This window comes from Zea mays, chromosome 4, assembly GCF_902167145.1.
Source record: "Zea mays cultivar B73 chromosome 4, Zm-B73-REFERENCE-NAM-5.0, whole genome shotgun sequence".
Classification (NCBI taxonomy): Eukaryota; Viridiplantae; Streptophyta; class Magnoliopsida; order Poales; family Poaceae; genus Zea; species Zea mays.
The window spans coordinates 140120790-140148188 of NC_050099.1; the positions used below are offsets into that span (position 1 = coordinate 140120790).

The 27399-nt window shown below is 50.8% G+C and overlaps 1 protein-coding gene and 1 non-coding gene across 3 annotated transcripts; one reads left to right on the forward strand and one right to left on the reverse strand.

Annotated features, from left to right (window-relative positions):
• The first annotated feature begins 931 nt into the window (after positions 1-931).
• TRNAS-AGA (transfer RNA serine (anticodon AGA)) lies at positions 932-1013 on the forward strand. Its single transcript has one exon. It is a non-coding gene; the product is annotated as a tRNA-Ser (tRNA).
• Positions 1014-18907: 17894 nt separating this feature from the next.
• Positions 18908-22473, reverse strand: LOC103653744 ((+)-neomenthol dehydrogenase). 2 transcript variants are annotated; one of them, XM_008680558.4, is made up of 4 exons: positions 22306-22473; positions 21905-22187; positions 20423-20608; positions 18908-19530 (listed from the first exon to the last, which is right to left on the reverse strand). In XM_008680558.4, the coding sequence occupies exons 1-4, from the start codon at positions 22386-22388 to the stop codon at positions 19135-19137; spliced, it is 948 nt and encodes a 315-aa protein (XP_008678780.1). In that variant the 5' UTR covers positions 22389-22473; the 3' UTR covers positions 18908-19134. The 2 variants fall into 2 exon arrangements, with proteins under 2 accessions (XP_008678780.1, XP_008678779.1); XM_008680557.4 differs by having other exon boundaries at positions 21905-22190; positions 22306-22470.
• Positions 22474-27399: the final 4926 nt, after the last annotated feature.

The window sequence follows — 27399 nt, forward strand, 5'->3', positions numbered from 1 at the left end:
TTCCGCTCTTCCATCTCCTGGCGCTTCCTCTCAGTCATTATTGCTCTATCAATGAGATGCTGGAAGGTATGGTTCATCAACAGATAGTGCAGTAGTGCAGGGGGTCAACCAAACCTCTCAGGAACTTGTATTGCCTGTTGGCATCAATGTTGACATCCTGGGTGCATAGCGAGATAGTTGCAGAAATTTATCCCTGTACTCACTGACAGACAGGGGTTCTTGCTTCAGTGCCAGAAATCCTTCCTTACTATCATCAGGCCTTCTGGAACATGATATCGACGGAAGTTGTCTCTGAACTCCTCCCAAGTGATAGCTTCAAGGTCGACATAGGTGGCGAGGTAGGATTCCCACCAGAACTGAGCTGCTCCCCTTAATAGACGGGGACCCTTATCTCTAGTACATTTAAACACACCCTTAGCGCCTGTTCGTTTCTCCAGGATTAAACCGGGATTAATTCCAACTCATTAAAATTTATATAAATTAGAGGAGTAATCCAGCTAGGAACCATTCTAGAGCTCCAATCCATGGAAACCGAACAGGGCTTAATCATCCAGACGATTGACCGGTGAAACCAGCTCACCAGATGGTGTAACAGATCCGATGAACCTCCAGTGCACGTCGATTCTATTGGGACGACAGTTTTTTACGTGCCCACTGCCCATATTTATTATGTGGGCCCTTTTATGTTACGTAATATGGCTTATAGTTTCAGTCTTAGATTTAGTCATTTAGCTATATAAATCGTACAACGCTTTTGTAGAACCCAACTGTTTGCAGCTTCCTGCAGTCATTAGATTTGACGGCACATATTTCATCTCCGGCTCAGCTCGCAATCATTTAGCACCGCACCAAATCATTTTATCTACTTTTATCAGTCCATGTTCCAACTAATTTAGTGTAATATCTGTAAAAATTACAGGATGTCATCCAAGTGGTCGTGCCGGAGTGGTTATCGGGCATGACTAGAAATCATGTGGGCTTTGCCCGCGCAGGTTCGAATCCTGCCGTTCACGTATTTTTTTGTTTCCCGTTTTCATTATTTTATGAAGAACGTGAACTTTTATGTGAACTCTTTTTTTCGGTACTTTTTGCCAAAATGTCTTGGGTTCAAATTCCTCATTAAAACATGGTATTGTCCTTAGTTTTTAAATATCTCATGTAGAGAAGAGAAGGTGTTGCGTTCAACCATCCACGTTCGATTATTCTTCTCTTCTTATTTCAACTTTCAGTTCCATCAAACATCTCTAGTAAATCTCTAGCATTCAATCACCCCATTTCTCATTAAGCATCAGTAATAACAGCCGAACCCAACAAGTAGCTCCGAAATTTCACACCCCAACTGCCAAAAGCACCGGAGACAATCTACATCTACATACGATGTATATAAATGAGGGAATATCGCACCCGGTGACCAAATAAATGCATTATACCTCCACGCTTTCACTACCGTAATCCGGGTCTTTGCCGAATGCAGGCCTCTTTGTTGAGTACTTTTTGTCGGGCACTCGGCAAATGTTGTTTTGCCGAGAGCCTCACTCGGCAAAGTCCCGCTCTCGGTAACGAGCTAGTTTACCGAGTGCAGGATACTCGGCACAGGAAAACTCTCGGCAAAGACAATTTTGCCGAGTGACAAACACTCGACAAAGGCGACTCTCGGCAAAGGGCCATCAACGGCCGTTCTAAAGCTGACGGCCGTCAGGCTTTGCCGAGGGTCGAGGGTCAGCACTCGGCAAAATGGTTTCTTTGCCGAGTGCCAAATACTTTTTACCGAGTGTCTTCTGTGGACACTCGGTAAAGCATATTTTTATTTTTTAAATTTTGTCCACCAAACTTTTTGTGGTATGTTACTACACTATGTAGACCTACATGTATCATTTATGGACAATTGTAACAGAGTTTTCAATCGATAGTAGATTTAGTTCGTTTATTTGAATTTCTTCGGAAAATTCAGATTGGAACTGCAGGTCACTCGAAACTTGAAAAACCGTGCATGCAAAAATGATATCCATGCTACTTAGAACAAGTTATGACTGATTCCAAGAGCAGACTGGAAACTTCGAGCAACATGCTCACTAAACATGGACGTGAACTTGCTATTCACATGTTTAAAAATTGTATAAAATACAAACAAAGTCAGAAAATCATGAAACTTGTCCACGTGTTATGATATCATATATAGATGTTGTGATAAAAAATTGAGAAAGTTTCGAGAAAGTTGAGACGTACTATGTGTAGAAACCTAGGAGAACTACACATGAAATCATAGAGTTTCAATGTAGTTCTCCTAGGTTTCTACACATAGTACGTCACAACTTTCTCGAAACTTTCTCAAATTTTTATCACAGCCTCTACATATGATATTATGATATGTGGACAAGTTTCATGATTTTCTGACTTTGTTTTTGTTTTATACAATTTTTAAACAACTGGATGACAAGTTCACGACCATGTTGAGTGAGCATGATGCTCGAAGTTTCCGGTCCGCTCATGAAGTCGGTCGTAATTTGTGCTAAATAGCATGGATATTATGTTTGCACGCGCGGTTTTCCAAGTTTCGAGTGACTTGCAGTTCAAATGTGAATTTTCCGAAGAAATTCAAATAAACGAACTAAATCTACTAGCTATAGAAAACACTTTTATAATTGTCCCAAAATGGTACATGTAGGTCTATATAGTGTAGTAACATACCACAAAAAGTTTGGTTGCCAAAATTAAAAAAATAAAAATGTACTTTGCCGAGTGTTCAGAGATGACACTCGGTAAAGAGAGCTTTGCCGAGTGCCAGCCGGTTGACACTCGGCAAAGAAGGCTTTGCCAAGTGCCATCCCCTTGGCACTCGGCAAAGAAACTAGAACAGATCTTTGCCGAGTACCTGTCAGTTGACACTCGGCAAAGCCTTCTTTGCCGAGTGCCCGCGATGGTGGATAGGTGGTGTTCGACTGAGTGGGACGAGGCGCACAACGCTAGCCGGGAACGGCGTATGATGATGCAAGGTCCCTCGCACCACCAAGGCAGTCGGAGCCTGGGCCAATATGCCGAAGCATGGGTACGCCCTCTTTTTTATTTAGGTATATAGCACTGGATTAGATATTATTTCTAACTATCTCGTTGGTTTTCTTGCAGTCGTCGTCACATGGTGGTCGGCCTTGCTCCACCTTCTCGGCCTATGCTATGGCCCATAAGGGTAAGGCGACGTCCGACGTCACCTACAACCCGAATGACGGGCCCGAGGCCTACACCAACCCCGTTGTCTATAGCCGCCTTCATGACTACACCGCCATGGCGCAGGAGGTACATGGCCCAAATTATGATCCGAGCACCGAGCCGATCGACCCTGATGTGCTCATGAGGGTCAGAGGAGGCAAGAGGCATGGGCGGTACTGGATTGCCGATGGGGCAATCGACTCATCCTCCACTCCCACTCTGTCTCAGGTGCGAGCAAGGAGCACGGGCTCGAGTCCAGCCATACGACCTCGACACGACAGCTCAAAGCATCGCATACAGCAACTCGAGGTTAGTGCTTCTGTAACTCATCCTTCCTTGAGTTATATACCTTCTCTTTGAGTTACTATAACGTTGGCTTGTAATATTACAGACCCAACTAGAAGAAGAGAGGAGGGAACGTCAAGAGATGGAGGCGAGGATAATGGCGGAGCGGGCGGCGGCTGATCACAGGATGGCGGAGATGTTCCAGTACATGCAGGGCCTTGGCGCCGCACAGGGTTTCGCTCCGCCACCTCCATTGTTCCCTGTAGTTGACCCTGCTCTGTTCCATAGTCCTGTGAGTATCAAAATTGTAGTTACATGTTGGTAATGCATCTGGTATAACACATGCAATCTCTTCTCTGTGCAGGGCCAATCTGGGGCGGCATCCAACAACCCTCATGAAGGGTTCAGCCCAACGCAGCACCAGTCCAACCGCCCACCTCCATGAGAGTTATGTTTTTAGTGTTTCGAACACAAAACTTATGTTGAATACTTGTCAGAGCTTGTGAACTTGTGTTGATACTTCTGAACTTCTGTTAATACTGTTTGTGTTGAGAACCTCTCAACTTATGTTGAATACTTATGTCAGAATTTGTGTTAATACTGTTTGTGTTGGCTATATATGTCTGTGATGATCTGTGATGTATATATGTGATATCTGTGAAATATCTTTTGTTTGTTTGGATGGAATAGGGAAAACAAATAAAAAAGGTGTGTACTGGTCACTTTGCCGAGTGTCGGAACCATAGCACTCGGCAAAGAACCAAGACTTGGGCACCGATATAGGTTCTTTACCGAGTGTAATGGCTCTGGCACTCGGCAAAGAAGCACGCTTTGCCGAGTGCCATACCAGGCACTCGACAAAGTACCTGACATGGGGACCCCTCTAGCGGATTCTTTGCTGAGTGCTGTTAGGCAGACACTCGGCAAAGACTCTGTCTCCGTCACCCGTCGCCGTAACGGCTGCTTTTCTTTGCCGAGTGGTCTGGCACTCCGCAAACCACTTTGCCGAGTGCCCGAGAAAAAGTACTCGACAAAGACGGCTTTGCCGATGCACTGTGTGCCGAGCCCTCTTTGCCGAGTGCGACACTCAGCAAAGCGTTTGCCGACTGTTTTTAAGGCTTTGCCGAGTGCCTGATTCCGGTAGTGTTTGTCGCTCTGCTTGATCGGATTCCTCAGCATTAAGCAACCACGAAATAGGCTTAGCAGATCGAGACCGGTGCTTGAGCTCATCTAGTTACAGATACTAAAGTTTAGTACGTGTAGGAGAGAAAATGGATCAGATACTGTACCACCTTAAAAATCCTATTTTGGGGAAATCCAGTAAAACTCTTTAAAAGGTTTTGACTTGGAACTCTTTTTATAATAAATTACTTACCTTTGAAGTTACATCTCCTAAAAATAAATGGTTAGCAATACTAAAATGTTGTTAAGTCAAATATTGAACCTAAACCTTTTTGAGACTGGAATATAATTTAAAAGGAAATAGATAATAGAAGGATTTTCAATTAGATTATTCCATGTGTGAGCTATATAATTATAAGTACTTGTAAAACTATATTTGGTTTAAAATAATTCTTGATAAAGAATTTTTTATTCTCCTAAATTAGATAACTAACTAGTATTCATAATTGGTTGACCTTTTAATTCACATATACATATAAAGATGATTAGTAATCTAAAATGAATAATAGGAGTATAATCCCTATTTGAAGCATACACCTAAGCAAAATAATCAATATATATAAAATAAAAACTTTTGCATTCACGCTGGAGTTTTGTGCTTGTGCATTTGTACTAGGTTCAAAATCTGAACCTTAACTAAACTTGAAAAATCCAAAATAGGGAATAAAACATAAATCTAAAACATGAAATAATGGAAAGGGAAAGAACCCTGCGGCCCAATAACTACTCACGCCTGGGTAGCCGACGTCACCTCCCTCACGCACTAAAAAGTGGGTCCGCTGCCACAGCGCTCAGCTCATGCCGCCCCAACGGCACGCCCACCCCCGCCTCACCGTTGTGCCGATTGGTGGGCCCGTTCGTCAAGCCCTCAGCCGCACCCGCATCCTCACCTTCGTCCCTGGCATGTGGGACTGACCAGTCAAGTCTAGTTTGGGTACTCTAGTATTGAGCTCAATCCATGTGTATTGAGGTGGATTGGGGTGTAACTTAAACTAATTTACACCCCAATCCACCTCAACACACGTGGATTGGGGTCAATACTAGAGTACCCAAACAAAGCCTCAGCGACATCTTTAGGGCTTGAACTCCATACAGAATTCCGGTAAGAATCTACCCGACCACGACGGATCCTCATCCAGACTCTGACCTGTCAACCCTAGAACCGCAACCAACAGGTGCGCGTGAGCCTTGACCACAATTATGTGGGCCCCTCCATACCGAAGTTTGTTAGGATCTTGCCGATGTTTCCATAACCACCATGGACTCTGGGGTTGAGCTGGCATGGCATGTTGTACTCACCCCCTAGGTCAAGAATAGGTACCGTCGAGATGAGCAGCATGAAGGATGTCGCGATGAATTCATGAGAGATCTAGGTCGTCGTCTCCTAGTCAACTATGGATACGGAGGATCATTGTCGTCATATGATGTAATTATTTAACTATTTTGTGCATAACCTCTATTATATAATAAAGATATGGTCTCACCTCAAACGCGGTTGATGTGTTATCGCAAGACGCCACCCCACTCGGTACAAGTTTAAACAACTCACGCAAGAACTAGGGTGTTTGAGGGTTTTCTAACCTCACTCAATCTACTAGGAACAAACCTAGAGCAAGCACAATATCAGTCTAACTAACATAAGCACTTTGCAATGCACCTATGTTAATAACTGAGTGATTCTATTAAGCACTTGTGTATTTGGAGCAATGGAGATGTGTATCAACACTCTAGCTATGTTTCTTGAGCTCTCAAACTTGAGAATGGTCGGTTGGGGGTTATATAGAGCCCCAACCCCAAAGTAGTCGTTGGAGCAAAGCAACCTCTCTGCGTCGCACCGGACCGGTCCGATGCACCACCGTACCATGGTTTGGTCTCCTCCATGTTAGCTAGCCATTGATCGTCTGACTAATTATCTATATTGACTCACTGGCCCAACCCAGTGACCTTGCCATGTTAGAGAGCCTTTGAAACTAATCGTTGTCGACCATTGGCTGCTTGTCCAGTGCACCGGCCCATGGCCCAGCATGCTAGCTACTCAGGTGCCTGAGAATGCGTCTTTATGTACTTGGTCTGGTCCCTCGGTCTAGTACACCTAGAAATAGCTCGTCTTCAATTCTTCATGCTTTTTCACTTGGGCTTGTTTATTGGACTTTGCTGGGTATATTTGTGTCAGGGACCATAATTAGGGGTACCCTCAAGACTCCTAATTCTCAGCTGGTAACCCCCATCAGCACAAAGCTGCAAAGGCCTGATGGGTGCGACTAAGTCAGGGATCGGTCCATTCGAGGGACTCGATCACGCCTCGCCCGAGTCGCGGTACTGGTTCCGTAGTCGAGGAGGCGTGGCAGTGGCGCAAGTGGCGGTGCAGTTGCCTGCACGTAGCAGTCGGCGCGTCGGTTGCATGACGCGTGGGCCTGGGCCCCCATGCTGGGTGCGTTGGAAGTCGGAGCGGCGCGCCCACTTGGCGCGGTTGCATGCCGCCTGCATGGCTGCCCGCCCTTTCGCCCGCTGGTCTGGGCGAAAGTGGAGGAATGCTTGTAACCGCTGGGCGGTTGCAGGCACCGCGCGTGGCGGTTTGGCTTCTTCTGCCCTGGGTCAGCTTGTATGACGCGTGGGACCCAGCCCCCGCACCATAGGGGGAGGACCTTGGAGCGTGTGGGAGAAGACTCAGCCCACGATGACTGGGGACGCAAGTAGGGAGAGTCGCCTTTAAAAGGAGGGTGACCCCCTTGAAAGGCGACCATGTCTTCTCGCTCCCTTATGCATCGTGTCTTTCCACCTTCCGAGCCCCCGGATGGGGAACACCTGCAATCCTTCCGCCTTGTCGTTGGAGGAACGCAACTCTGTGGGAGTTGGTACCTTTCAGCCATCGTTCGGCTTCAAGGATTTTCATCATGCAGCCCGGCTGCACCCCTCCGCCGGCGGTCACCCAAGACGGTGACCTCCAGTTCGATGGCGGGGGAAAGCAAGCCGGGCTGCGGCCTCTGCCCCTCCCTCAGCTTCAAGGATTTTCATCATCAGTGCTGGGGAGGGGAGTGTGCCGAGTTGGGGTCGGTCCCTGCGTGGGCGGCGGCCCGCTCCTTCCCTCAGTGATCGGGGGGAAGGGCGTTCGCCGTTCGTTTTCGTATACCTCGTTTCCACGCAAAATTTGGTCATCAAGGAAGGGACAGCCTTGCCTCGGCAAAGCCCGACCCTCCCTCGGGGGCTAGAAGGGGGGAACCCCCTCTGCGTCAAAATTTTCAATCAAAAAGGCTTCTGCGTTCCCCCGGCTATGTCGGAAGCAGGACCCCAAGAAGCGAACGCGGGTGCATGTAAGTGGCAAGGCTGACTGAGACGAGGGACTCCTACGCCTCCGGGTTACGGATACCTCACTCGTCACCCACCACGAAAAATGACTCCTACTTGGGCAAGCCACCCTGCTACTGACGAGCGGGGCCGGACACGCAAAATAAAAGGAAAAGGGGCACGACTTTATGCTACGATAATAAAGTGTTCGGGCCTCAGCGGCCGCAAAAGACACACGTGCATTCAAAAGAAACTGCTCCAACAGAGTTAGGTGTCGCCCGGGGAAGGAGCCGCGCCTTCGGCTTCGTCCCCGCCTTCGGCAAAGTCCACCCCGGCTTCGGACGACGGCGCAGGCGGGAGGATCTTTGCCTCGAAGGTGGTCGCCAGCACAGCGCTCGGGCCCGCGGCGGCCGCGTCGAGCCTCCGGACTTCAGCCAGGGCGGCTTCATCTTCGTCAGGAAGGCAATACCCCTCGCTAACCCGCTCCAGATCCACGACGTAGTGGGAAGCAAGCACGGCGAAGGCCCGCCTGACGCCGTGGTGTAGCGCCTCGCGGAGTCTGCCGCGCACGTGATCACCCAAGGCCTGCAGGCGGCTTTGAGGGGAGCTTCCTGAGGGGACGTGTAATACTCAAATTGTAAGAAAGTGTAAAAGGAGAGAGAGTTTTCCCTTACATATATGTGTGTTACCTATATTCATCATTTCATGTGAAAATTACATTTAAACAAATAAATAAGTGACAAAAGACACTCATAAATAACCTATGCATCATGCTGGATTTTGTTTGTGTGCATTTGGTGACAACACAATATAATTTGAAGAAGAAATATATTAAATTCCCGAGATAGAATTTGGGAAAATAAAAAGGATATCATAGAATTTTTTTTAAAAAAGGAAACAATATTATGGGAGTAAAATGAGTATATAAAAATATATAATATATTATCTCTGCATTAGGTTTTAAGGTGTACATTGGACTCAAATATGAAACTCCTAAAAAGATCCAAATTCAAATTTTGAATTCAAAATAAAAAGAAGACAAATAGAGAAAAATGTAATTGTAAAAGAAAATCAGTACTGTGTGCTGTTGGGCCAACTACACGCAATTCGGCCCACAAGGAGAACCCCTCACGCGCGACCCAACTTCAGGAGACTGGCGCCGACCAGTGGGCCCGTGCTGTCATTCACTCACGCGCGGCACCAACTCCACCCCGCGGCGCCGATGACGCGTGGGCCCGAAACCCCGACAGCTCACATCTCTCTCATGCTCGCGCAGTACGCCCAGGTCCGCCGCCGCGTTTGCCGGAGGATCTCCGCCACGTTCGGCCTCGCCATTGCACCGTTTTGACCCGCGCGACTATAACTCCGACTCGCCAGGGCTACAAAAAGGAACCGAGACCTCATGCTCCTCCCTCGTCCACCGCTCTCCAGACACCTCCCAAGAAGAACACCGGAGTCCCCCGCGACCTCTTCTTCTCACCTTATCCAGTCCGCCACCATCGCCGTTGCCCGCGAGAGGGAGAGAGAAACGCGTTGTTACCTGTGAGAGAGAAAGGGGAGAGAATCGTGTAGCCAGCAACGTCGACCGCGGATGCTACCTCGCCCAGGCTTTGGGCGCCGCTCGGGATCTTCTCTGGGGCGTGCGCGAAGGAAGCTTCTGGGCGCTTGGGACCCTTGCCATGGGCGGACGGACCCGACCACCGCCTGTCGCCTTGGGCAAGCGTGCTCAGTACTCGGCGCCGGTGTTCCATCCTCTGTGCATAGTCGCGAGGGTGGCCATGGATCCAGGGCAAGAGGGGTGACCCCTGGGGTTCGCTGGAGCATATGACCTGCTGCGGATCCGCCTATCGACGTGGACCAGACTCTCTTCGCCACCCTGTTCGGTAAGGTATTTCCCATATTCTTCGTCATCCTCTCGGCTTTGCGTAGAGCCTGGCGGGGTTGTTCTAGGGCATCGAGATGTCGTAACCCCATGTTCAAGTCATGGCGCCGCCGCGACGGTACTATTGTCTCCACGGCGGGGCGTCATGAGGACGACGATCTAAGGGCCGTTGATCGGGCCATGTACGGGTAAGATTAGAAGGATGGTAGGGGGGGCTTTCGACCGCGGATCGATGATCTTGCGGCTAGGATTAAATGGGCGATACCGGTTCGGTGGGGTGGATTTGCGCCGTTCGATCTGGATTGGGCGCGCCGAAATCAACCCGACTGTTTTAAATCCTAGGCGTTGGTCATTGATCGGATGACACACACTGCATGCCGTTTCAGATGTGAGGACTTCTAATCTGAACCTTGGATTCGCGATCTGACGGCCCAGATAATAAGATACCCCTTCGCTGCGCGCACTTTCTAAAAGAGGCCCTGGGGTTTCATCTATTCAACCCGCCGTCCACGCGGGGTGAATATGGGTCTTGGGAAATTTTGCGAGTTAACCCCTGCGTTCCTCTGCTTTTGACGCCCGGTCTAGTGAACCAAGAAAATAGTAAAAATAATATAGTAAATACTTTTTAGTACATAAATAAACCTAGAAACTCAATAAATTCATAGAAAAGTCATATTAAATCCTTTTTAGTTCATTCCAGTGGCATTAATTTTGTTTCAATATTGTCTATCAACTAGTAACACTGTTTAGCCATGTAACTTGGAATAAAAATTGTTCACATGAGTTAATCCCTTCTGAGTGCTAAATAACTTTGAAAATTCATAACTTGGTAACCGTAACTCCGAATTTAGTAATTCTTGTATCCACGATCTCGTAGCAACGCGTAGATTATCATTAAGTAGTTTATTCTTATGTGTTGGTGTGATGTTAATTTTTCCTATACCATGTTCGTTTGTATTGCTACGACTAGTGCGAGGTTACGAGCCACCTGAAGAGCAAGTTGGTACCTGGAATCTCAAGTCCCAGGCAAGTTGTGCCCTTGACCACTTTTTACCCAATAATGTTCTTTAATATCATTTATTCATGCATAGGTTAATTTTGATGGGACCCAATAGGTTACCCTAGATTGTTTATCTCATTACCTTGTTTACCCCTGAATCACTTGGGTAGTTTGCTATTGCTTTACATGGATTTGGGATAATTATTTATCATATCTATGTTCCAGTTATTTTGTTATTCTATTTATGTTCATGTCAAGATCATTAATGTTAATTGGAACATAGAGCTTAACTTGAGAAACACGTGCCACCACAAGGGTTTATGGACGCCCTTGGATGATTAATTAGGAAAGCTAGTGGAGGACTACCTTACCCGAAAGGGGCAAGGGCAGTAGGGGAGTGGTCAGTGTAGGGAGGTCCTTGGTTGATTTTGCTGCGATGGCGGTCAGGCAAGAACCCTGCATTGGAGCTTCCTATAAACTGTAGCGGGTTTTCTGAAGCTAGTGGAACTTTGTAAAGGCCTCGTAGTGTTACCCTGCCTCGCCTCCTCGGTAGAGGTGTATGGGAAGTCGCGATCTCTTGGCAGATGGGTAACATGACTTGTGGGTAAAGGGTACCACCTCTGCAGAGTGTAAAACTGGTATACTAGCCGAGCTCACGGTCATGAGCAGCTCAGGACTCTCTGATGATTAATTTATGAAACTAAATTCAATTTGTCATATGCATTACATCACAGGTGATGTTGTTACTTTTGTTCTACTACTTAATTGGGTTGGTATTTACTTATACTTAGTAACTGCTAATAAAATTTTGATCAACTTTAAAAGCAATGCTCAGCTCTAACCATCCTCTTTGGTAAGCCTTACACTTCACGTGAGCTCCCACCTTTGGCGAGTTCATGCACATTATTCCCCACAACTTGTTGAGCGATGAACGTATGTGAGCTCACTCTTGCTGTCTCACACCCCCCACAGGTCAAGGACAGGTACCGGAGGATGAGGCGCATGGAGGATGCTGCGATGAGTTCGTGAGAGATCTAGGTCGTCGTCTCCCAGTCAACTTTGGGTTGCTGGACCGTTGTCTCCTTATAATGTAATTATTTATTTATTTTGTATAGAACTCCTGTTATGTAGTAAAGTTGTGACGTTCGATCCTGTGCCATGATTCATCATATGTGTGAGACTTGGTCCCAGCACACCTGGTGATTATGTTCGCGCCCGGGTCTTGGTGCCCCGAAATCCGGGTGTGACAGGACGTCGCCGAAGCCAAAGACCCGGCAGAAGTCCGAGATGGCCTCGGACATGGCCGCATGGTCGGCCTCCCTCTGCTCGGCCGCCCCGGCAAGCGCCCTGGTGGATTCATCAAGGGCAGACTCGAGCTCTGCGAACAGCCAGAGCGCAAGGCCTCAAACACAAGCGGAGGAAACAAGCTGAAACGAAAACTGAAAATAGCCAAGACATACCTCCGGCTCGGGCACGCTGCTCCGAGGCTGCGGCCTGGGCTATGGCTAGGTCTGCTGCAAGGACTCCAGCCCGACTTTCGGCCTCGGCAGCCCGGCCCCGAGATCGGTCTCGCTCATCGGCGACCTGGTCGAACTCCAACTGCCGTCGTTGCACCTCTGCGCGTGCCGCTGCCGCCTCTGCGCGTGCCGCTGCCGCCTCTGCGCGTGCCGCTGCTGCCTCTGCTCTCAGATCGGCGCAGAGCAACCGAAGGTCCGCCACCTCGGCGCCCTGCTGGGAGAGGCACGTAGTAGCCCCGGCGAGCGAGGTCCTCAGGGATCGCAGCGAGCCCCAGATATCGACCTCGTGGCGGATGAACGACGATTTGGCGGCGCTCAGATCCGTCAGATCCTAAGGGAAGGAAGCGGGGCGTCACAAAAGATGCCTTGCTCACAAAGAAGGTATGCCTGAAATCATTACCTGGAGGATATTGGGGACGTCCCTGCAAAAGACCTCCAAGGATGACCGGAGCGACCCCACCGTTGCTTTGGCACATTCGCGGAGCTCGTCCCAAGACTGCTCCTCCCACTCATCGTCAAGAACGAAGAAGGGATCCGAAGCCTCGCGGGTCCGGAACCGGAGCAACTGGCACCGCCTCTCAGAGCTCCGTCGCGCAGGGACAAGGCTGCCGCTCGGCGGGACGGATCGCGTCTCCACGCCCCCCTCCTCCGAGCCACCCAGCGCTGACGCCTCGGCCATCTCAGCGTCGGCAGCGACAGGTCGCTCCCCGACTGGGACGGCGGCGGCTTCAGCAGCAGCTGGCGCCAGCACCGGCGGCGTGTCCGATGGGCCCGAGGCCACGACCGCGCCAGCCACCTCCCCCAGCGCGTCGGCCGCCTCGGCAGAAGAGCCGGCCTCGGGAACTCGCTCCACGACGACTGGTGCCGCCTGAGCCCCCCGCTGTGGAGCGCCTTGCGAGAAGGTCAGCTGAACGGCGAGGCCCGGCGTGGCGCCGGCTGCGGAAGCCGACGCCGTCTTAAGGGCTTTCCGGGGAGCCAGATCGGTCAGGCCATGGCTTCGCTTGCTGAGGAGGAAAGGAAAGTCGCGGTCAGGACATACGAATGAGGAGCCAGGACGAAGACGTTCCAAAGTACTTACCCGCTCCGGGCCATGATCAACCGCGCCTGAGGAGAGGTCTCTCGGATCTCGACCCCCGAAGGTACCGCCGAGGTCCGCCTCGCCGCCAGCTTCGGTACCGTCCTCGCCTTGGGCACCTTGGACGCCCGGGAGACGGACTGCCCAAGTGCTGCCACGGCGACCTGAGGGTCGCCCTCCTGCGCTGCCAGCGTGGGCGACGGCTCTCGGGGAACAGACGCCTCAGCCTGACTCCCCGGGGTCACCTCAACTTCCCCGGCCGAGGGGTCAAGTACCCCCTCGGTCTGCCCCCGCTCTTCGGGCCGGGACCTCGGCGTCCCGACTCCGGGAACTGACGGCGCCAGCCCGCTCGGGGGCTGGCTTGACGACTCCTGGCCTAGCCTCAAACCCGGGCTGAGGCCGAGGCGGGCAGCCATGTCGTCATCCTCGTCATCGTCTTCATCATCGTCGTCGTCGTCAGGCGTTTCCGGCGACGGCTTCCTCGGGAGTCCATCCCTCTCCTGCCGACGACGGAGCTTTTCCAAGGCGTCTCGGGCCCGCGCCCGCTCGCGGGCCCGAGCCTTCTCCGCGTCTTTCTTCTTCTCCTCCGCGGCAACCCGCCGCGCTGCTCGGTCCACCGCGTCCTCCGGGACCCGTGGCCGGGAAGGCTTGTGCCACCCTACCTCCTGGAGACAGATGAAAAGTCTCGACCATAAGGACCAAGGGCAATCCGACGCAGGGAGAAAGAAGGAACGGACACTCACCAGGGTCACACACCCGTGGTCGGGGCGCATCAAGGGCTGAGAAAAGGCGCTGGCGTCCGGTTTTCCCAACGCGACGGCCACCCGCCCGTGGAGAACGTCGATGGGAAAGGGATCCGAGGACATCCGCGAGCCCTCCAAGTCAGCCTCCGGCGTCATCTCCCAAAGCGGCAACCGTCGCTCCGCCAAGGGAAGCACCCTCCAGCGGTGAATGGCGGCAATCACTCCCGCGGCGGTGAGCCCTCCTTTCCGCAACGCCTCCAGGGCCTTGAGAAGGGGCTCGAGGTTCTTCTGTCTTTCGTGCGGGGTCCCGTAGCGCCAAGCATCGGCGGCAACGGTGACCACTCGCTGAGAAAACGGCGGGAGCATCTTGCCGTCATTCCGGAGATAGAACCACCGGCGCTGCCACCCTTTATTCGAGGACGCAAGGATGGTGGGAATATACTGCGACGCCCGCGACTGCCTCAGCTGGAGGATGCAGCCGCCGGCCCGCACTGCCGCGTGGACCCTTCTCTCCCCCGTTGGCGAAGCAAAAAGCTCCGCGGAAAAGAGATGAGTCCACAAGTCCCAGTGGGGGGCGATCCCCAAGTATCCCTCGCACACCGCAACGAAGATGGCGGCTTGCGAGATGGAGTTGGGGCTGAGGTTGTGCAACTCCACCCCATAGTTGTGCAGGATCGTCCGCATGAAGCGGCTTGCCGGCACACCGAATCCCCGCTCGTGGAAGGAGACTAAGCTCACGACGTACCCCGGCGGCGGGGACGGAGCGGCTCCGCTCGCGGGGGGAATCCACTTCGGCTGCCTCTCATCAGAGAGAGGGCGAAGTAAACCCTCAGCAACAAGATCCTCCAGGTCATCCGCTGTGACTGTGGAGAAAGGCCATGGGTCGCGCGGCGAGATGATGGTCATCCGGTCGGCCATCACCGAGCAAAAGGGGTGGCGGCGGAAAGGTTTGGGTGGGCGGTTTCCTTTTCTCCGGCTAAACCTCTCAGGTTGCGAAAACCTAAGGAGGAGGCGAGAAGCGGAGCAAAGAACCGTCGCCAGATCCTCCCCCGAGTATATAAAGACCAAGGCGAGACCCGGTCAACGTTTCGCCCGGACCCGCCGTGGGATTCAAAAACTCAAAGCGAAACGACCGTTCCTCGAACGGCTCGCGCACGCGCAACGGCCGCCCCGCGAACCGCTCACCCCGTCGCATTAACTCCGCGGCGGGACAGGCGGCGCCTCTGGCAGGGGAAGCGAGCGACGCTTCGCCTTTGCCATAATGACCGCGTCAAAAAAGGTACGCCACGTCATTCGATTTCGTATCCTTTCTTTTTCCTCTTTCTCTCTCTTACAACAGGGACCGGGAAAGGGGGATACCCCGAAAAGGATCCTTCTCCGTGAAGGAAACAAGCTCCGAGCCTCCCTACTGATCAGAGGCTCAAAGGCTGGCCCCTCGGAGGGGTTTAACAGCCGCCTCAGAGCGCGTGGGCTCCACACCCACTACTGGTCAGAGGTTCGAAGGCCGGCCCCTCGGAAGGGTTCAGCGGCCGCCTCAGGCCACTCGGGCTCCGCGCCCACTACTGATCAGGGGTTCGTAGGCTGGCCCTCGAAGGGTTCACAACCGCCTCAGACACAGAGCGAGGGATGACCATGGGTACGTTCGATACATAAACAAGGCTCGGGCTACGCTCCTGAGGTACCCTAGGACATTTCTGAGACCGGCGGGAACGCTCTTGTAACAAGATCCAATTAGAGGGAGGCATCGAGCCCTCGGACCCCATCGACAGGGGACCGGGTCCGGCAGATCACCCGCAGGTACTTTTGAGCGCGCCTCCGAGCCTCTAGCCGACCCCTAACAAATGGGACACGGGCGTCCACTCGGATTACCCGCCAGCAGCTCACCGGAGACACCATGTTCGGCGCCCTCCGAGGGCAACATGACGCTTCCCCCTCCTCCTTGCGAAAAGGCGATGCAGGGGCGTATGTAAAAAAGTCGAGTCTGTCCTTGACCGTCCTCTCGCCCCGTGCAGAGGCTCGAGGGCTGCTCTCGCAAACCCGGCTCCGGCCAAACCGTTGACGGCGTCAACATACCAGCCCGAGAACTTGGGACCCAACCGTGCACCCGAGCTACGACCAGCTCGCATGAGGGAACGACCAGACCAGTCGAAGCATTGGGCGAGGCATTAAGACCTCGGAGGAGTCAAACCACTCCTCCGAGGCCTCGGGGGCTACACCCGGCGGGTGCGCTCGCGCGCACCCACCGGAACAAAACGCAACCGAGAAAGGCTGGTCCCCTTGCAAAAAAGTGCGACAAAAGCCTCCAAGCGAGTGTTAACACTCCCTTCGAGGCTCGGGGGCTACTGTCGGGGACCATAATTAGGGGTACCCTCAAGACTCCTAATTCTCAGCTGGTAACCCCCATCAGCACAAAGCTGCAAAGGCCTGATGGGTGCGACTAAGTCAGGGATCGGTCCATTCGAGGGACTCAATCACGCCTCGCCCGAGCCCAGCCTCGGGCAAGGGCAGCCGACCCCGGAGGATCTACGTCTCGCCCGAGGCCCCCCTCCAGCGATGAACATACTTCTGGCTCGCCTGAGGCCCAGTCTTCGCCAAGAAGCAACCCTGGCCAAATCGCCACGCCAACCGACCAAATCGCAGGGGCATTTAATGCAAAGGTGGTCTGACACCTTTATCCTGACGCACGTCCTCCAGTCGACAGAGCCGAAGTGACCGCAGTCACTTCGCCGCTCCACTGACCGGCCTGACAGAAGGACAGCGCCGCCTGCGCCGCTCTGACTGCTGTGCCACTCGACAGAGTGAGGCTTACAGGCAGCCAGGCCCGGCCTCAGGCACCATAGGAAACTCCGCTTCGCCCGACCCAGGGCTCGGACTCGGGCTCAGCCCCGGAAGACGGCGAACTCCGCTCCGCCCGACCCAGGGCTCGGACTCGGGCTCAGCCCCGGAAGACGGCGAACTCCGCTACGCCCGACCCAGGGCTCGGACTCGGGCTCAGCCCCGGAAGACGGCGAACTCCGCTCCGCCCGACCCAAGGCTCGGACTCGGGCTCAGCCCCGGAAGACGGCGAACTCCGCTCCGCCCGACCCAGGGCTCGGACTCGGGCTCAGCCCCGAAAGACGACGAACTCCGTTTCGCCCGACCCCAGGGCTCGGACTCAGCCCTGGCCTCAGCCGACGGTCTCCGCCTCGCCCGACCCAGGGGCTCGGACTCGACCTCGGCCTCGGAAGACATACTCGACCTCGACCTCGGAGGAGCCTCCACATCGCCCAACCTAGGGCACGGACCGACCACGTCAACAGGAGGCGCCATCATTACCCTACCCCAAGCTGACTCAGGCTACGGGGAACAAGACCGGCGTCCCATCTGGCTCGCTCCGCCAGACAAGTAATGATGGCGCCCGCACGCTCTATGACGACGGCGACTCTCAGCCCCCTTACGGAAGCAAGAGGACGTCAGCAAGGACTCGACAGCCCCGACAGCTGTCCTTCCGCCAGGCTCCAGCGCTCCTCCGACGGCCACGACACCACACGAACCGGGTGCCAAAACCTCTCCGGCTGCCACGATGGCATGTACTTAGGGCGCTAGCTCTCCTCCGCTAGACACGTTAGCACTCTGCTACACCCCCCATTGTACACCTGGATCCTCTCCTTGCGCCTATAAAAGGAAGGACCAGGGCCCTCTTAGAGAGGGTTGGCCGCGCGGGGAAGAGGACGGGACTGGCGCTCGCGCGAGGCCGCTCGCTCCCCTCCCGCGTGGACGCTTGTAACCCCCTACTGCAAGCGCACCTGACCTGGGCGTGGGACAAACACGAAGGCCGCAGGATTCCCACCTCTCTCTCTCCGGCTGCCTCCCCCCTCCACGCTCCGTCTCGCGCCGACCCATCTGGGCTGGGGCACGCGGCGACATTTCACTCGTCGGTCCAGGGACCCCCCGGTCTCGAAACGCCGACAATTTGAGTCTTCAAATGTCTGAGGTGTTGCTTCCTTAATGTCTCAGTCTAAGTCACTTTTGCATCATGTGAACTATAAATATAAACACTAGCAAACACATTTGTATATAAGGTTTTGTTGATCATCAAACACCAAAATCATATGGTCAAATGGAACAAGGTCCATTTTCTTTATAATTATCGATCTATATCAAGAACGAAAGCATATGATGCCTTATACATAGTGTGGATCTACTGGTCAACTTGCTTTGTGAAAAAAGAAGTCTAGATCTACTGCACATTCGTGCGCGTTCTCCCTCTCTTTTTCGTTTTCTACAAAGATTAGGCCACACACCATTGTGTGTCATTGTAACGTATGAGCATTATACTAGTCTCTATTATTATAAAACACCAGTTTCAATGGTCATCCTGCATCATACGCTTCACACATAGGTCTATTCTCCTCCCCTACTAGTGGGTCGTCCCCCATAGATAGACCGTGAAAACCACCTAAACCCCTATTAGTGGCCCGTTGCCCTACAAATCGGTTGAGAAATGACCCAAGTCCAACACGGCAAGAAACCGCATGTAGCACAACACTCACACATAGTACCACCTCGACAGCTGAAGGAGGTTGGGCTATCGAGCGAGCTATCCCATATAGTACCGTCTCTCTAGCTGAAGGAAATCGAGTGCGCGAACAAGCTATAAAAAAGGATGTCGTGCTTCTTTTGAACTTATTACTTTTTAGATCTTTTGGCTAATATAAAATATAATATTTATTGTTGTCGGACATTGTGAGAGAGTTACGCCTAAAAATGTGCATGTAGCAAAATGCGGAGAGAGACGTACGTTATTATTTTTTTGCGAGGAATAAGACGTTCATATGCATCCTAATTAAAGAAAAAAAAAAGAAAAGGGGGCCGGTATTCACCATGATCTGCGTATCACAGTGCACCGACCGGGTGCAGCTGTATGCAGGCTGCAGCAACCCCCAACCCAGCGACCCCCGCACGTGAACGCGCGTGGCAACTCAGAGCTTGGAGTAGAGCTGCGGCGTGCGCCATTTGAAGAACTTGCCGGTGGGCAGGTGGAGGGGCGGGAGCAGCGCGAGGCCCGCGGCGACGCGTCCGGCCTCGTCGGCGGTGCGGTTGCCGAGGCCCCGCGTCATGTGGGTGCGCGTGAAGCCGGGGCAGAAGCAGTTGACGCTGACCCCGCGGCCGGCCAGCCTGGAGGCCAGCAGGCGGGAGTAGGCGTTGAGTGCCAGCTTGGAGACGGCGTAGTCCGTCCACACCTCTGGCCACCCGCGGCCGCGCCAGGTGCCGTCCGCCACCTGCGCCAGGAACCGCGACGCCATCCCCTCGATGTCGCCCTCCGTCAGCGCCGCCTCGTCCAGCAGCATGCTCCGCAGCTGCGGGTCCTTCACCTTCTGCAACAACCAAATCACAGTCAAGTGCATGATATGCATGTACGTAGGGGGGTGGGGCCGCATGATGTCTAAGGAAGGATCGAAGGATCTGCTGCGACAGGCTCACACATGGTGCCTGTGGTCAGTTTCGACAGTTCATATATAAATGGCGTGTGAAGTGTGAACGACACAGCACATGTACACTGTGCACCGGCCGGGCAGTTCTTCTGAACTGCTATGTATAATGGTACATGCATGTGCCGATGCCCATGGCAACATCAATCAAGTGGTGGCGCTGTCAATGCACTGCGAGTCTCAATTTCTTTACAGATGTGCCACTGCATCTGATGTTCAGATGCCTATTACGGGTAATAAATGCTCCCTCTGTCTCGAAGCATTAGTTGTTTTAGCTCTTGATTTTTATGTAATGTTTAAATGGATGATAATGATTCTAGACGCATTTGCATTGATTGAACCATGGACGGACTAGTTACACTTAAAAAGACTCGTCGTCTCACCTCACCGTTTAGTCTCCACTTTGCAAAAAGTTATATAGAGAAGATCGGTAGTAGGCAGCCTCTCTGGTGGATAAAATCTTTTTGAAAGAATTGAAGTCCGTCGTCTCTGATCTGTGTGCAAGTAGTTTGGAGGCCTAGGGATTCCTACGTTGAGAGAAAAAAAAATAATAAACAATTGTTCGCTTGCTGCTTGTTGGCTTTGATTGATTTTCAAGTACAACTACACCAGTAGTAGGCCTAACATCCCTTTGGCTTTATTGCCGATGAGAAGACGTACGGGACCTTGGCCTTAAGCCCTTAAACCTCTTTTTTTGAAGAGAAAAAAAAAAAGAATACGAAAACTAGTAGTACGTAGATAGAAAAGCGCGTCTGACGAGCTAGAGGACGAGACTTACGTTGAGCAGACCAAGCTGGGAGCTAACGTTGAGGATCCGGCTGCTGGTCGCCGGCGAGCGGCGGAACAGTGGCAGGAGCGCCTCGGTGAGCATCTTGGCCCCGTAGAAGTTGGTCCGGAGGACCGTCTCCGCGTGCTCCACGGAGTTGGTGTCCATCTCGTTGAACGACACCGCGGCATTGTTCACCTGCAACGCGAGGAAATAATCTAGCTCTTTTTTTGTATAGGTATAATAATAATGCATACTGTATTTTATATATTCACTGCTGATTATATTCCAGCGGTAGGTACATAATGCGTGCGTGCGTGCAGTGCTGTACAACATGCACGATGCATGCGATCTGTGCTACCGTACCATATATAATGCATGCATGCATGCATGCAGTCAGTAACTAACTGCCGCCACTAATCTGCAATACTAATTAGTTACTGCTTATATATGCGGATGCGGTAGTGGGAGCAGTTCGTACGTGAGGCTCAGCTCGCGTAAAATACAGACAGACCCTGCATGCGCGGTCGTAGCTTTTTTTTTTTTTTTTGCTGTATGAAACCTAGCGTGCCGCACATGAGGTCCTTAAACTACGGTTTGCTAGCAGTGCTTGCGGTTAATTATTACCTGAACCGAATTCTAAGTTTCTAACCAGACACGCATGCAGCAGATTCCACACTGTCGGGCTCGGATCTACGTACGTCGTCGTCGTCGGTCGTCCCCTCCCGACACGCCCTTCCACGCGCGTTTGAAAAACAAAAACTATACACCATCTTAGTTTGACCCCACACACCACATATACCACGTCATTTGCACTCAACTATCTATGAATTTAGATTGTATTTTATTGAACTACTATCTCATGTAAGTAATAGGTAAACAACCCCATTTTTTCATATAATTTTCAATTTTATAAGAGAAAATGAATTAATTTTCCTTATAAAAATAAAAAATCATTGGGAAATTGGAGTTTCTAAACTAGTTCTAAGAGCTAGTTTGGAAACCTCATTTTCTCACGAGATTTTCATTTTCAAAATAGAAATTAGTTCATTTTCTCTTTAGAAAAAGAAATTACTTGGAAAAATATAGTTCTCAAACTAGCCATATATAATACTCCGGGCTCAAGAGACCGAAAACGCCAGTTAGCACGATATATCAACGGATTGGAGGACCAGCTGCCAGCGATCAGAGTCGTAGTAGCCGCTGATGCTACGGCGTCGTCTACAAGGCGAAATGGTGAGGTCGTCATTACTGCTACGCGTAAGCAACTAGCATGACCCTTGTACACTACATATACGTACGTATACTCCGGCTGGACTGCTGACTTTGGCTTAATTTGGACTTTGCGTGACTTCGTCAGCCAAGAACCGGTATACGTGTGTAGCAAAAGAAACGGACAGCCAAGTAATGAAGGCCCGGTACACACACGCGAAGACGAAAGGCGTCATCAACACACATGGGAGAGGGCGCGCACAGGGCAGGGCTCAGGCTCACCAGGATGTCGAGGCCGCCGAGCTCGTCGCGCAGCCAGGACGCGAAGGCGGCGATGGATGCCGGGTCGGCGACGTCGAGGCGGCGGAACCGCACGGCGCCCCGCGGGGGTCCCGCGCCGTGGCGGAGCGCGGCCGCGGCGGCCTGCCCCCGCGCCTCGTCCCGCGCCGTCACCACCACGCACAGGCCCTGCTCGGCCAGGTGCGCCGCCAGCGCGTGCCCGATGCCGCGGTTCGCGCCCGTCACCACCGCCACCGTGTCCCCCGTCCACCACGCCGCCGCCCCGCTGCTGCACATGATCATGCATGCATGCATGGTCGATAATCCAAGGCCGGCCAGAGCTAGCTAATGTTTGCTGCTTACACAATGCAAGGAGATAGAGATAGATATATGGTACTACTCACTTGAGCGGTGGAGGCGTGATCTCCTTCTCGTTGTCCTTTGAGGAGGAGATGACGCAGTCCATCGACGACGACGACGACGACATCGATCGAGAGCTTGTGGCTAGCTAGCTGTTGCAAGAGACACGGGCGAGTAGCCAGCAGCCAAAGCGAGCGTTTTATAGATAGATTATAGAGAGGGACGACGGGGTACTGTTGTCAATTGTGACGGAGGCCGAACAAAAATTGGGTGCAGCCCGGCTGTAAATCAGATTGTTTGTAGTCCCTCATAAAAAGTAGGATAAACTTTACCCGCAGCAGCAATAACACAATTAAAACGTTAGCGGGTGTATCTGTATGTAAGGTTTATTTTTTTTGTGAGGTGCTATAAATATTCTGATTTGCTGCCGCATGCACCAAACTTTTTTCGGAGTCCAGGCGGCCAGCTAGTGGGGCGTGCTCATCTCATGCATGGGATTCGTTGCTGTCAACGTAGCCGGTGGCATACGATGCAGCACAGTTAGCCACGTCTGAAAGCGAAGGCATACCAGAGTGCTGTGCTCCCCCGTTCGTTGTGTACTTGTACACACACAGCTTCTCACGATTGTTCGTATGCGATTAATAAAACACGGAGATACGACATGGCACAGCAACGGCGGTTGAGCGCGGTGGCACACGCGACACAGATGATTTTGCATGGTAGGAGCAGTCGTTCCTATGCCTAACTTTTTTGCAATTTAGCCCTTTTAGATTTTTTTTCACAATTATGCCTTTCGCAGTTTCATTTTAAAAAATTGACCCTTAGCTCGGCGCCATCATCATTGACGCCGAGGTTGTATATGTCGCCGCCAATATTTTTGGCGTGCATATGTCAGATGGAGTGATGACGTGGAACCGAGTGGCACGTACCTCGGCGCCGTAGATCTTGGCGCCGAGGTCGGCGCCATTGTTCTCGGCACCAAGATCTATGGCACCGAGGTACGTGCCTATAATAACCCCTACGCCCGACTGGTTTTTGTGCTCATTTCTATTCTTCGAAACTAAAGATATCAGCCTGATTTGTAGGATGTCTAGACGTGGTAAAGCTGCTAAACAAAGGTAAGCATTGTATTAAATCCTATTTTGTGAGTCTATTATATTTGTGATTGTTATAGATCTTATCGAAATTTAGGAAGGGTCCTTTGACCGGAACTGCCTTCGACCCGATGCCTTTGCCAACTGGTGTTCCAGTGCCTATGTGTTTTTATGGTGATTCTTGCAAGGTTGATAAGTCTGAGGATCATGATACCTATCGATAGAGGTATCGGATGTGTGCTAACTTTGCATTTGAGCCAACGATTGTTCAGCGTCGGCTGAATTTAATGGTGAGAATAGTCTTGTAATATGTTAGCAATTTGAAGACTCAGAGTGGTGAATGTTTTCTTTGCCTACTAATAATTGCATGTTTTGTAGACTCCTCCACCGCTTTGTGATTTTGAGCAGTGGATTGACACAGAAATATCACAGAAAGACAAGAAGTGGTTGGAGAATCTTAAAAAGTGGGATGCAGAGGACAAAGAGAGGATGGAGAAAAGACGAGAGGAGCTTGCTGCCGAGCAACAACGGGAAGACGAGCAGGAAATGAGGCATGTTGCTGAATGCAGGGAAGAGAAGGAGAAGAAGCTTGAGCGTGCACGTCGTGCAAAGGAAGCAATGTTGGAGAACCCTGATGCATTTCGTAAGGGCAAATGGCCCCGTTGCACTCAGTAGTCTAGGTGTTTTATTTGATGTTATGTAGTAATGAACATATTATTCAGTATTATGTAGTGTTGGGGACTTGTTCTCAAATGCTATGAATTAAGAACAAGGCAACATAAAATGTTAAATGTTAACGTCCTTCGTCCATGAAACATTATTCCCTTGAGGATAATGAGCCTTAGACGAAGGTTAACGAGAATATGATTACGAAGCTTAAATCTTCGTAATAAAATTTCAATAAATATTGTAAGACAACGTAGAATAAAGAGTATAAAAAGGGTGAATAATTCATAAATGAATTATATTATACTATATTTATTTGATATGATGAATCATTGAATACAATAATACCTCTGCCTTGGTAAAGGTTGGATTCCGAAAGATGCGATTGCAATTATCAGAATGCCTGAACAGTAAAGTAATACTGTTCACTATTTATAGGCACAGGGCGCAGCCTGTGAGGAATTACAAGTATGCCCCTTATAAAAGTTTACAACATTGACTCAGACCTTTATGGACTAAAAGGTCATTCTATCTTTAGGTCGGTTTGTAATACCGAAGCTTTATGAAGAGGAACCTTCGGCCATCTTATACAAACAGCTTCAGCCGAAAGCCGCTTTTTCCTACAAGACCTTCGGCGACGAAGCATAGGCCCAACAGTAGCCCCTTTCGCGGTGCTAGATCGTTTTTCGTAACGAGCTTGATCCGTGAAAAAAGTCTCTTAAGCTTCGGAGCACCGAAGGTCTAAAAAACACCTTTCCTGAGCTCGTTGTCGAGAAACGATTCAATTTCCCAGCGTGTAGCGGCCCCGCCTTGCAGAGTTACTGTTCGGTCTCTGCGGTCCACCACGCAGCGAGTGCGAACGGGTGTTCGCCTGGTGTAAAAATCCTGGCGCTTCGCCTTCTTACCTGCAACACTATATAAACAGACGAGTAGGTGTGAAGTTACCACAGCATTCATTGCTATTTGCACTGTTTTGCTGCCAAAATTTTTAACCGTCGCCGAAGCTTGTCTGTCGGAATCGAACGAAGCTCCAGTTTGAAACCTGCTTCGGAGGAAGAAAATATTAAAGTTCCACAAGTTCATAATTAAATGGCCAGAGTGCGTTCTACCGCCAGGGTTGAGCGTGAGGGGGACGAGACTGAAGCTTCGGAGACTGTTCCTATCTCCGAAGCTATGCAACGATCCGGGCTGGTGACTTCGGAAAAGATCCCTAATGATGATGCAGAACAAGCAGAACAAGCAATCGCTGAAGGAGAAGAAGAAGATATTGAGGAAACTGATCCCGAAGATGATTATCGCATTGCCATGCCAAGCAAGCCCAGCCACTTGGACTTCGGGAAATCTACTGTTTCGAAGGCTGATCTGTCCAAGATGGTAAAGTCAGGCTTTTTTACTGAAAATCAGAAGAAGCTATTACGCTTCGGAGGAGAAGAAACTACCCCAAAGCCGGAGAAGGATGAAATTGTTATTTTCAAGAGCTTCCTAAAGGCTGGATTAAGATTTCCCTTATATAGGATTATTGCAGAGGTACTGAAGAGGTTCGGTATCTATTTTCACCAGCTGACGCCTAACGCTATCGTTAGGCTTAGTGTTTATATCTGGGCACTCCGAAGCCAAGCGGTGGAACCATTTGCGGACAGCTTTTGCCGGGTTCACGAGTTGCATTATCAAACGAAGGCTAGAAAGGATGGATTGCACGACAATTTTGGTTGCTATAACTTCGCCTATCGGAAATCTACAAAGTTTCCTGTAATTAGCTACCGAAGCAAATGGGCAGCAGGCTGGAAATCAGAGTGGTTCTATGTCAAGGTTGATGACGACAAGGAAAAGCTTGTACAAAGTCCACTCGAATTAATCTTCGGAGAAACCCGACCTCGCTGCAATATGACACCCGAAGGTCCAACACAACAAGCAATGAATGAATTCAGAATTATTGCAGAGCATATCAGCACAAGGGACCTGGTTCAGGAGTTTTTGGCTTTCAAAGTTTTTCCTAGTGTAAAGGAGTGGGAAATGCCGAAGCTGAAGGGGGAGAAGAAAGAAGGTGAACTCGTGTGCTTACCTTACTACTTCAAGTTTAAGAAATACTTCAAAACACTTTGCCAAGAGTGGCTGGATACAATTGAAGTGATGTGCAATGAGATACTTGGCAATTATTCTAAAAAAGAAGATCAGTTGATGACCGCAGCCTTCGGCACCCGTCCGAAGCGAAGACTAAACCGAGTGCTGGACGCCCTAGGTTTCGAATACCCTGATTACGAAAATCTGAACAAAGGTGCCGGAGGCCAAAAAAGGAAAAGGATAACTGAAGCCTTAAATGAAGATGAAAAAGAACTACCAAAGAAGAAAATTCCGAAAAGGAAGAGAGCGTCTTCTCCGAAGCGTAAAATATCCGACGAAGAAGAAACCCCCGCATCACCCTCTGCCGCTGATATTGAGGAAATTCTGAAGGTAATGACTGAATCCTTACCTGCGAAGCTAAGTCCACTGGGGCCCCAACTGACAAAGTTTTTTCAGAAGGACAAGGAGCCCAAGAAGTCAAAGAAAATAATCAAAGCAAAGAAACAAAGAATTATTACTGTGACAGAAGTAATTGACAAGACACCGCCAAGAGCTTCAGCTCAGAAAACACCAGCGGCTGCGAAAGGGACAGATATTGAAATTACACCTTCGGAGGTCGCAGCTGCCGAAGCTGCCTCGGCTGAAGATTTGAACCTGGAGAGCACAATCGAACACTGACAAAATACTGCTAGACATGGCTGCAGAAGAAGCTACCACCGCCGCCGAAGAGGCCGCGACCGCAGCGTCGGAGAAAGGGAAAGAAATTGCTGATGAAGCTTCAGAAAACGAAGCCTTCATGTTCCAGAATTTAGTTGGAGAAAAACTGTCAAAAGCTGAAAGAGAAGAGCTTAGAGAATATGCAAAATCCTGCGGATACAAACCTGGAGCACTCCTCTTCGGAGGCGTTGATGATGAAAAATTAGATTGTATTCGAGATCAAACCGGAGCCAAAGTTATCTGTACTCTGTCCAAGAGTATCGGCTTTCCGAAGCTAGAAACAGACATCAGCCGCTACCGACGGCAACATATCGTCGGTAGTTTATTTTATTCCAACTTCAAGGTGAACTACTTTTGCCTTAACTTTTATTGTTTCTAATAATGAAAACATGTCTGACGAAGGTTGTTCTCGTGCAGAGTATGCTGTTGAGCAAAGCCTTGCAAATGCAGCAAGATTTTGAAGATAAGAAGCACGAAGTTATAATTGAAAATTTGGAAAGTAAAATAAAGGAGCAATCAGATGCTTTCGAGAAAAAGAACTTTGAGCTCCAGGCAACCGAAGGTTTATTGGCGGAAGCTGAAGCAAAAATAACAGAACTG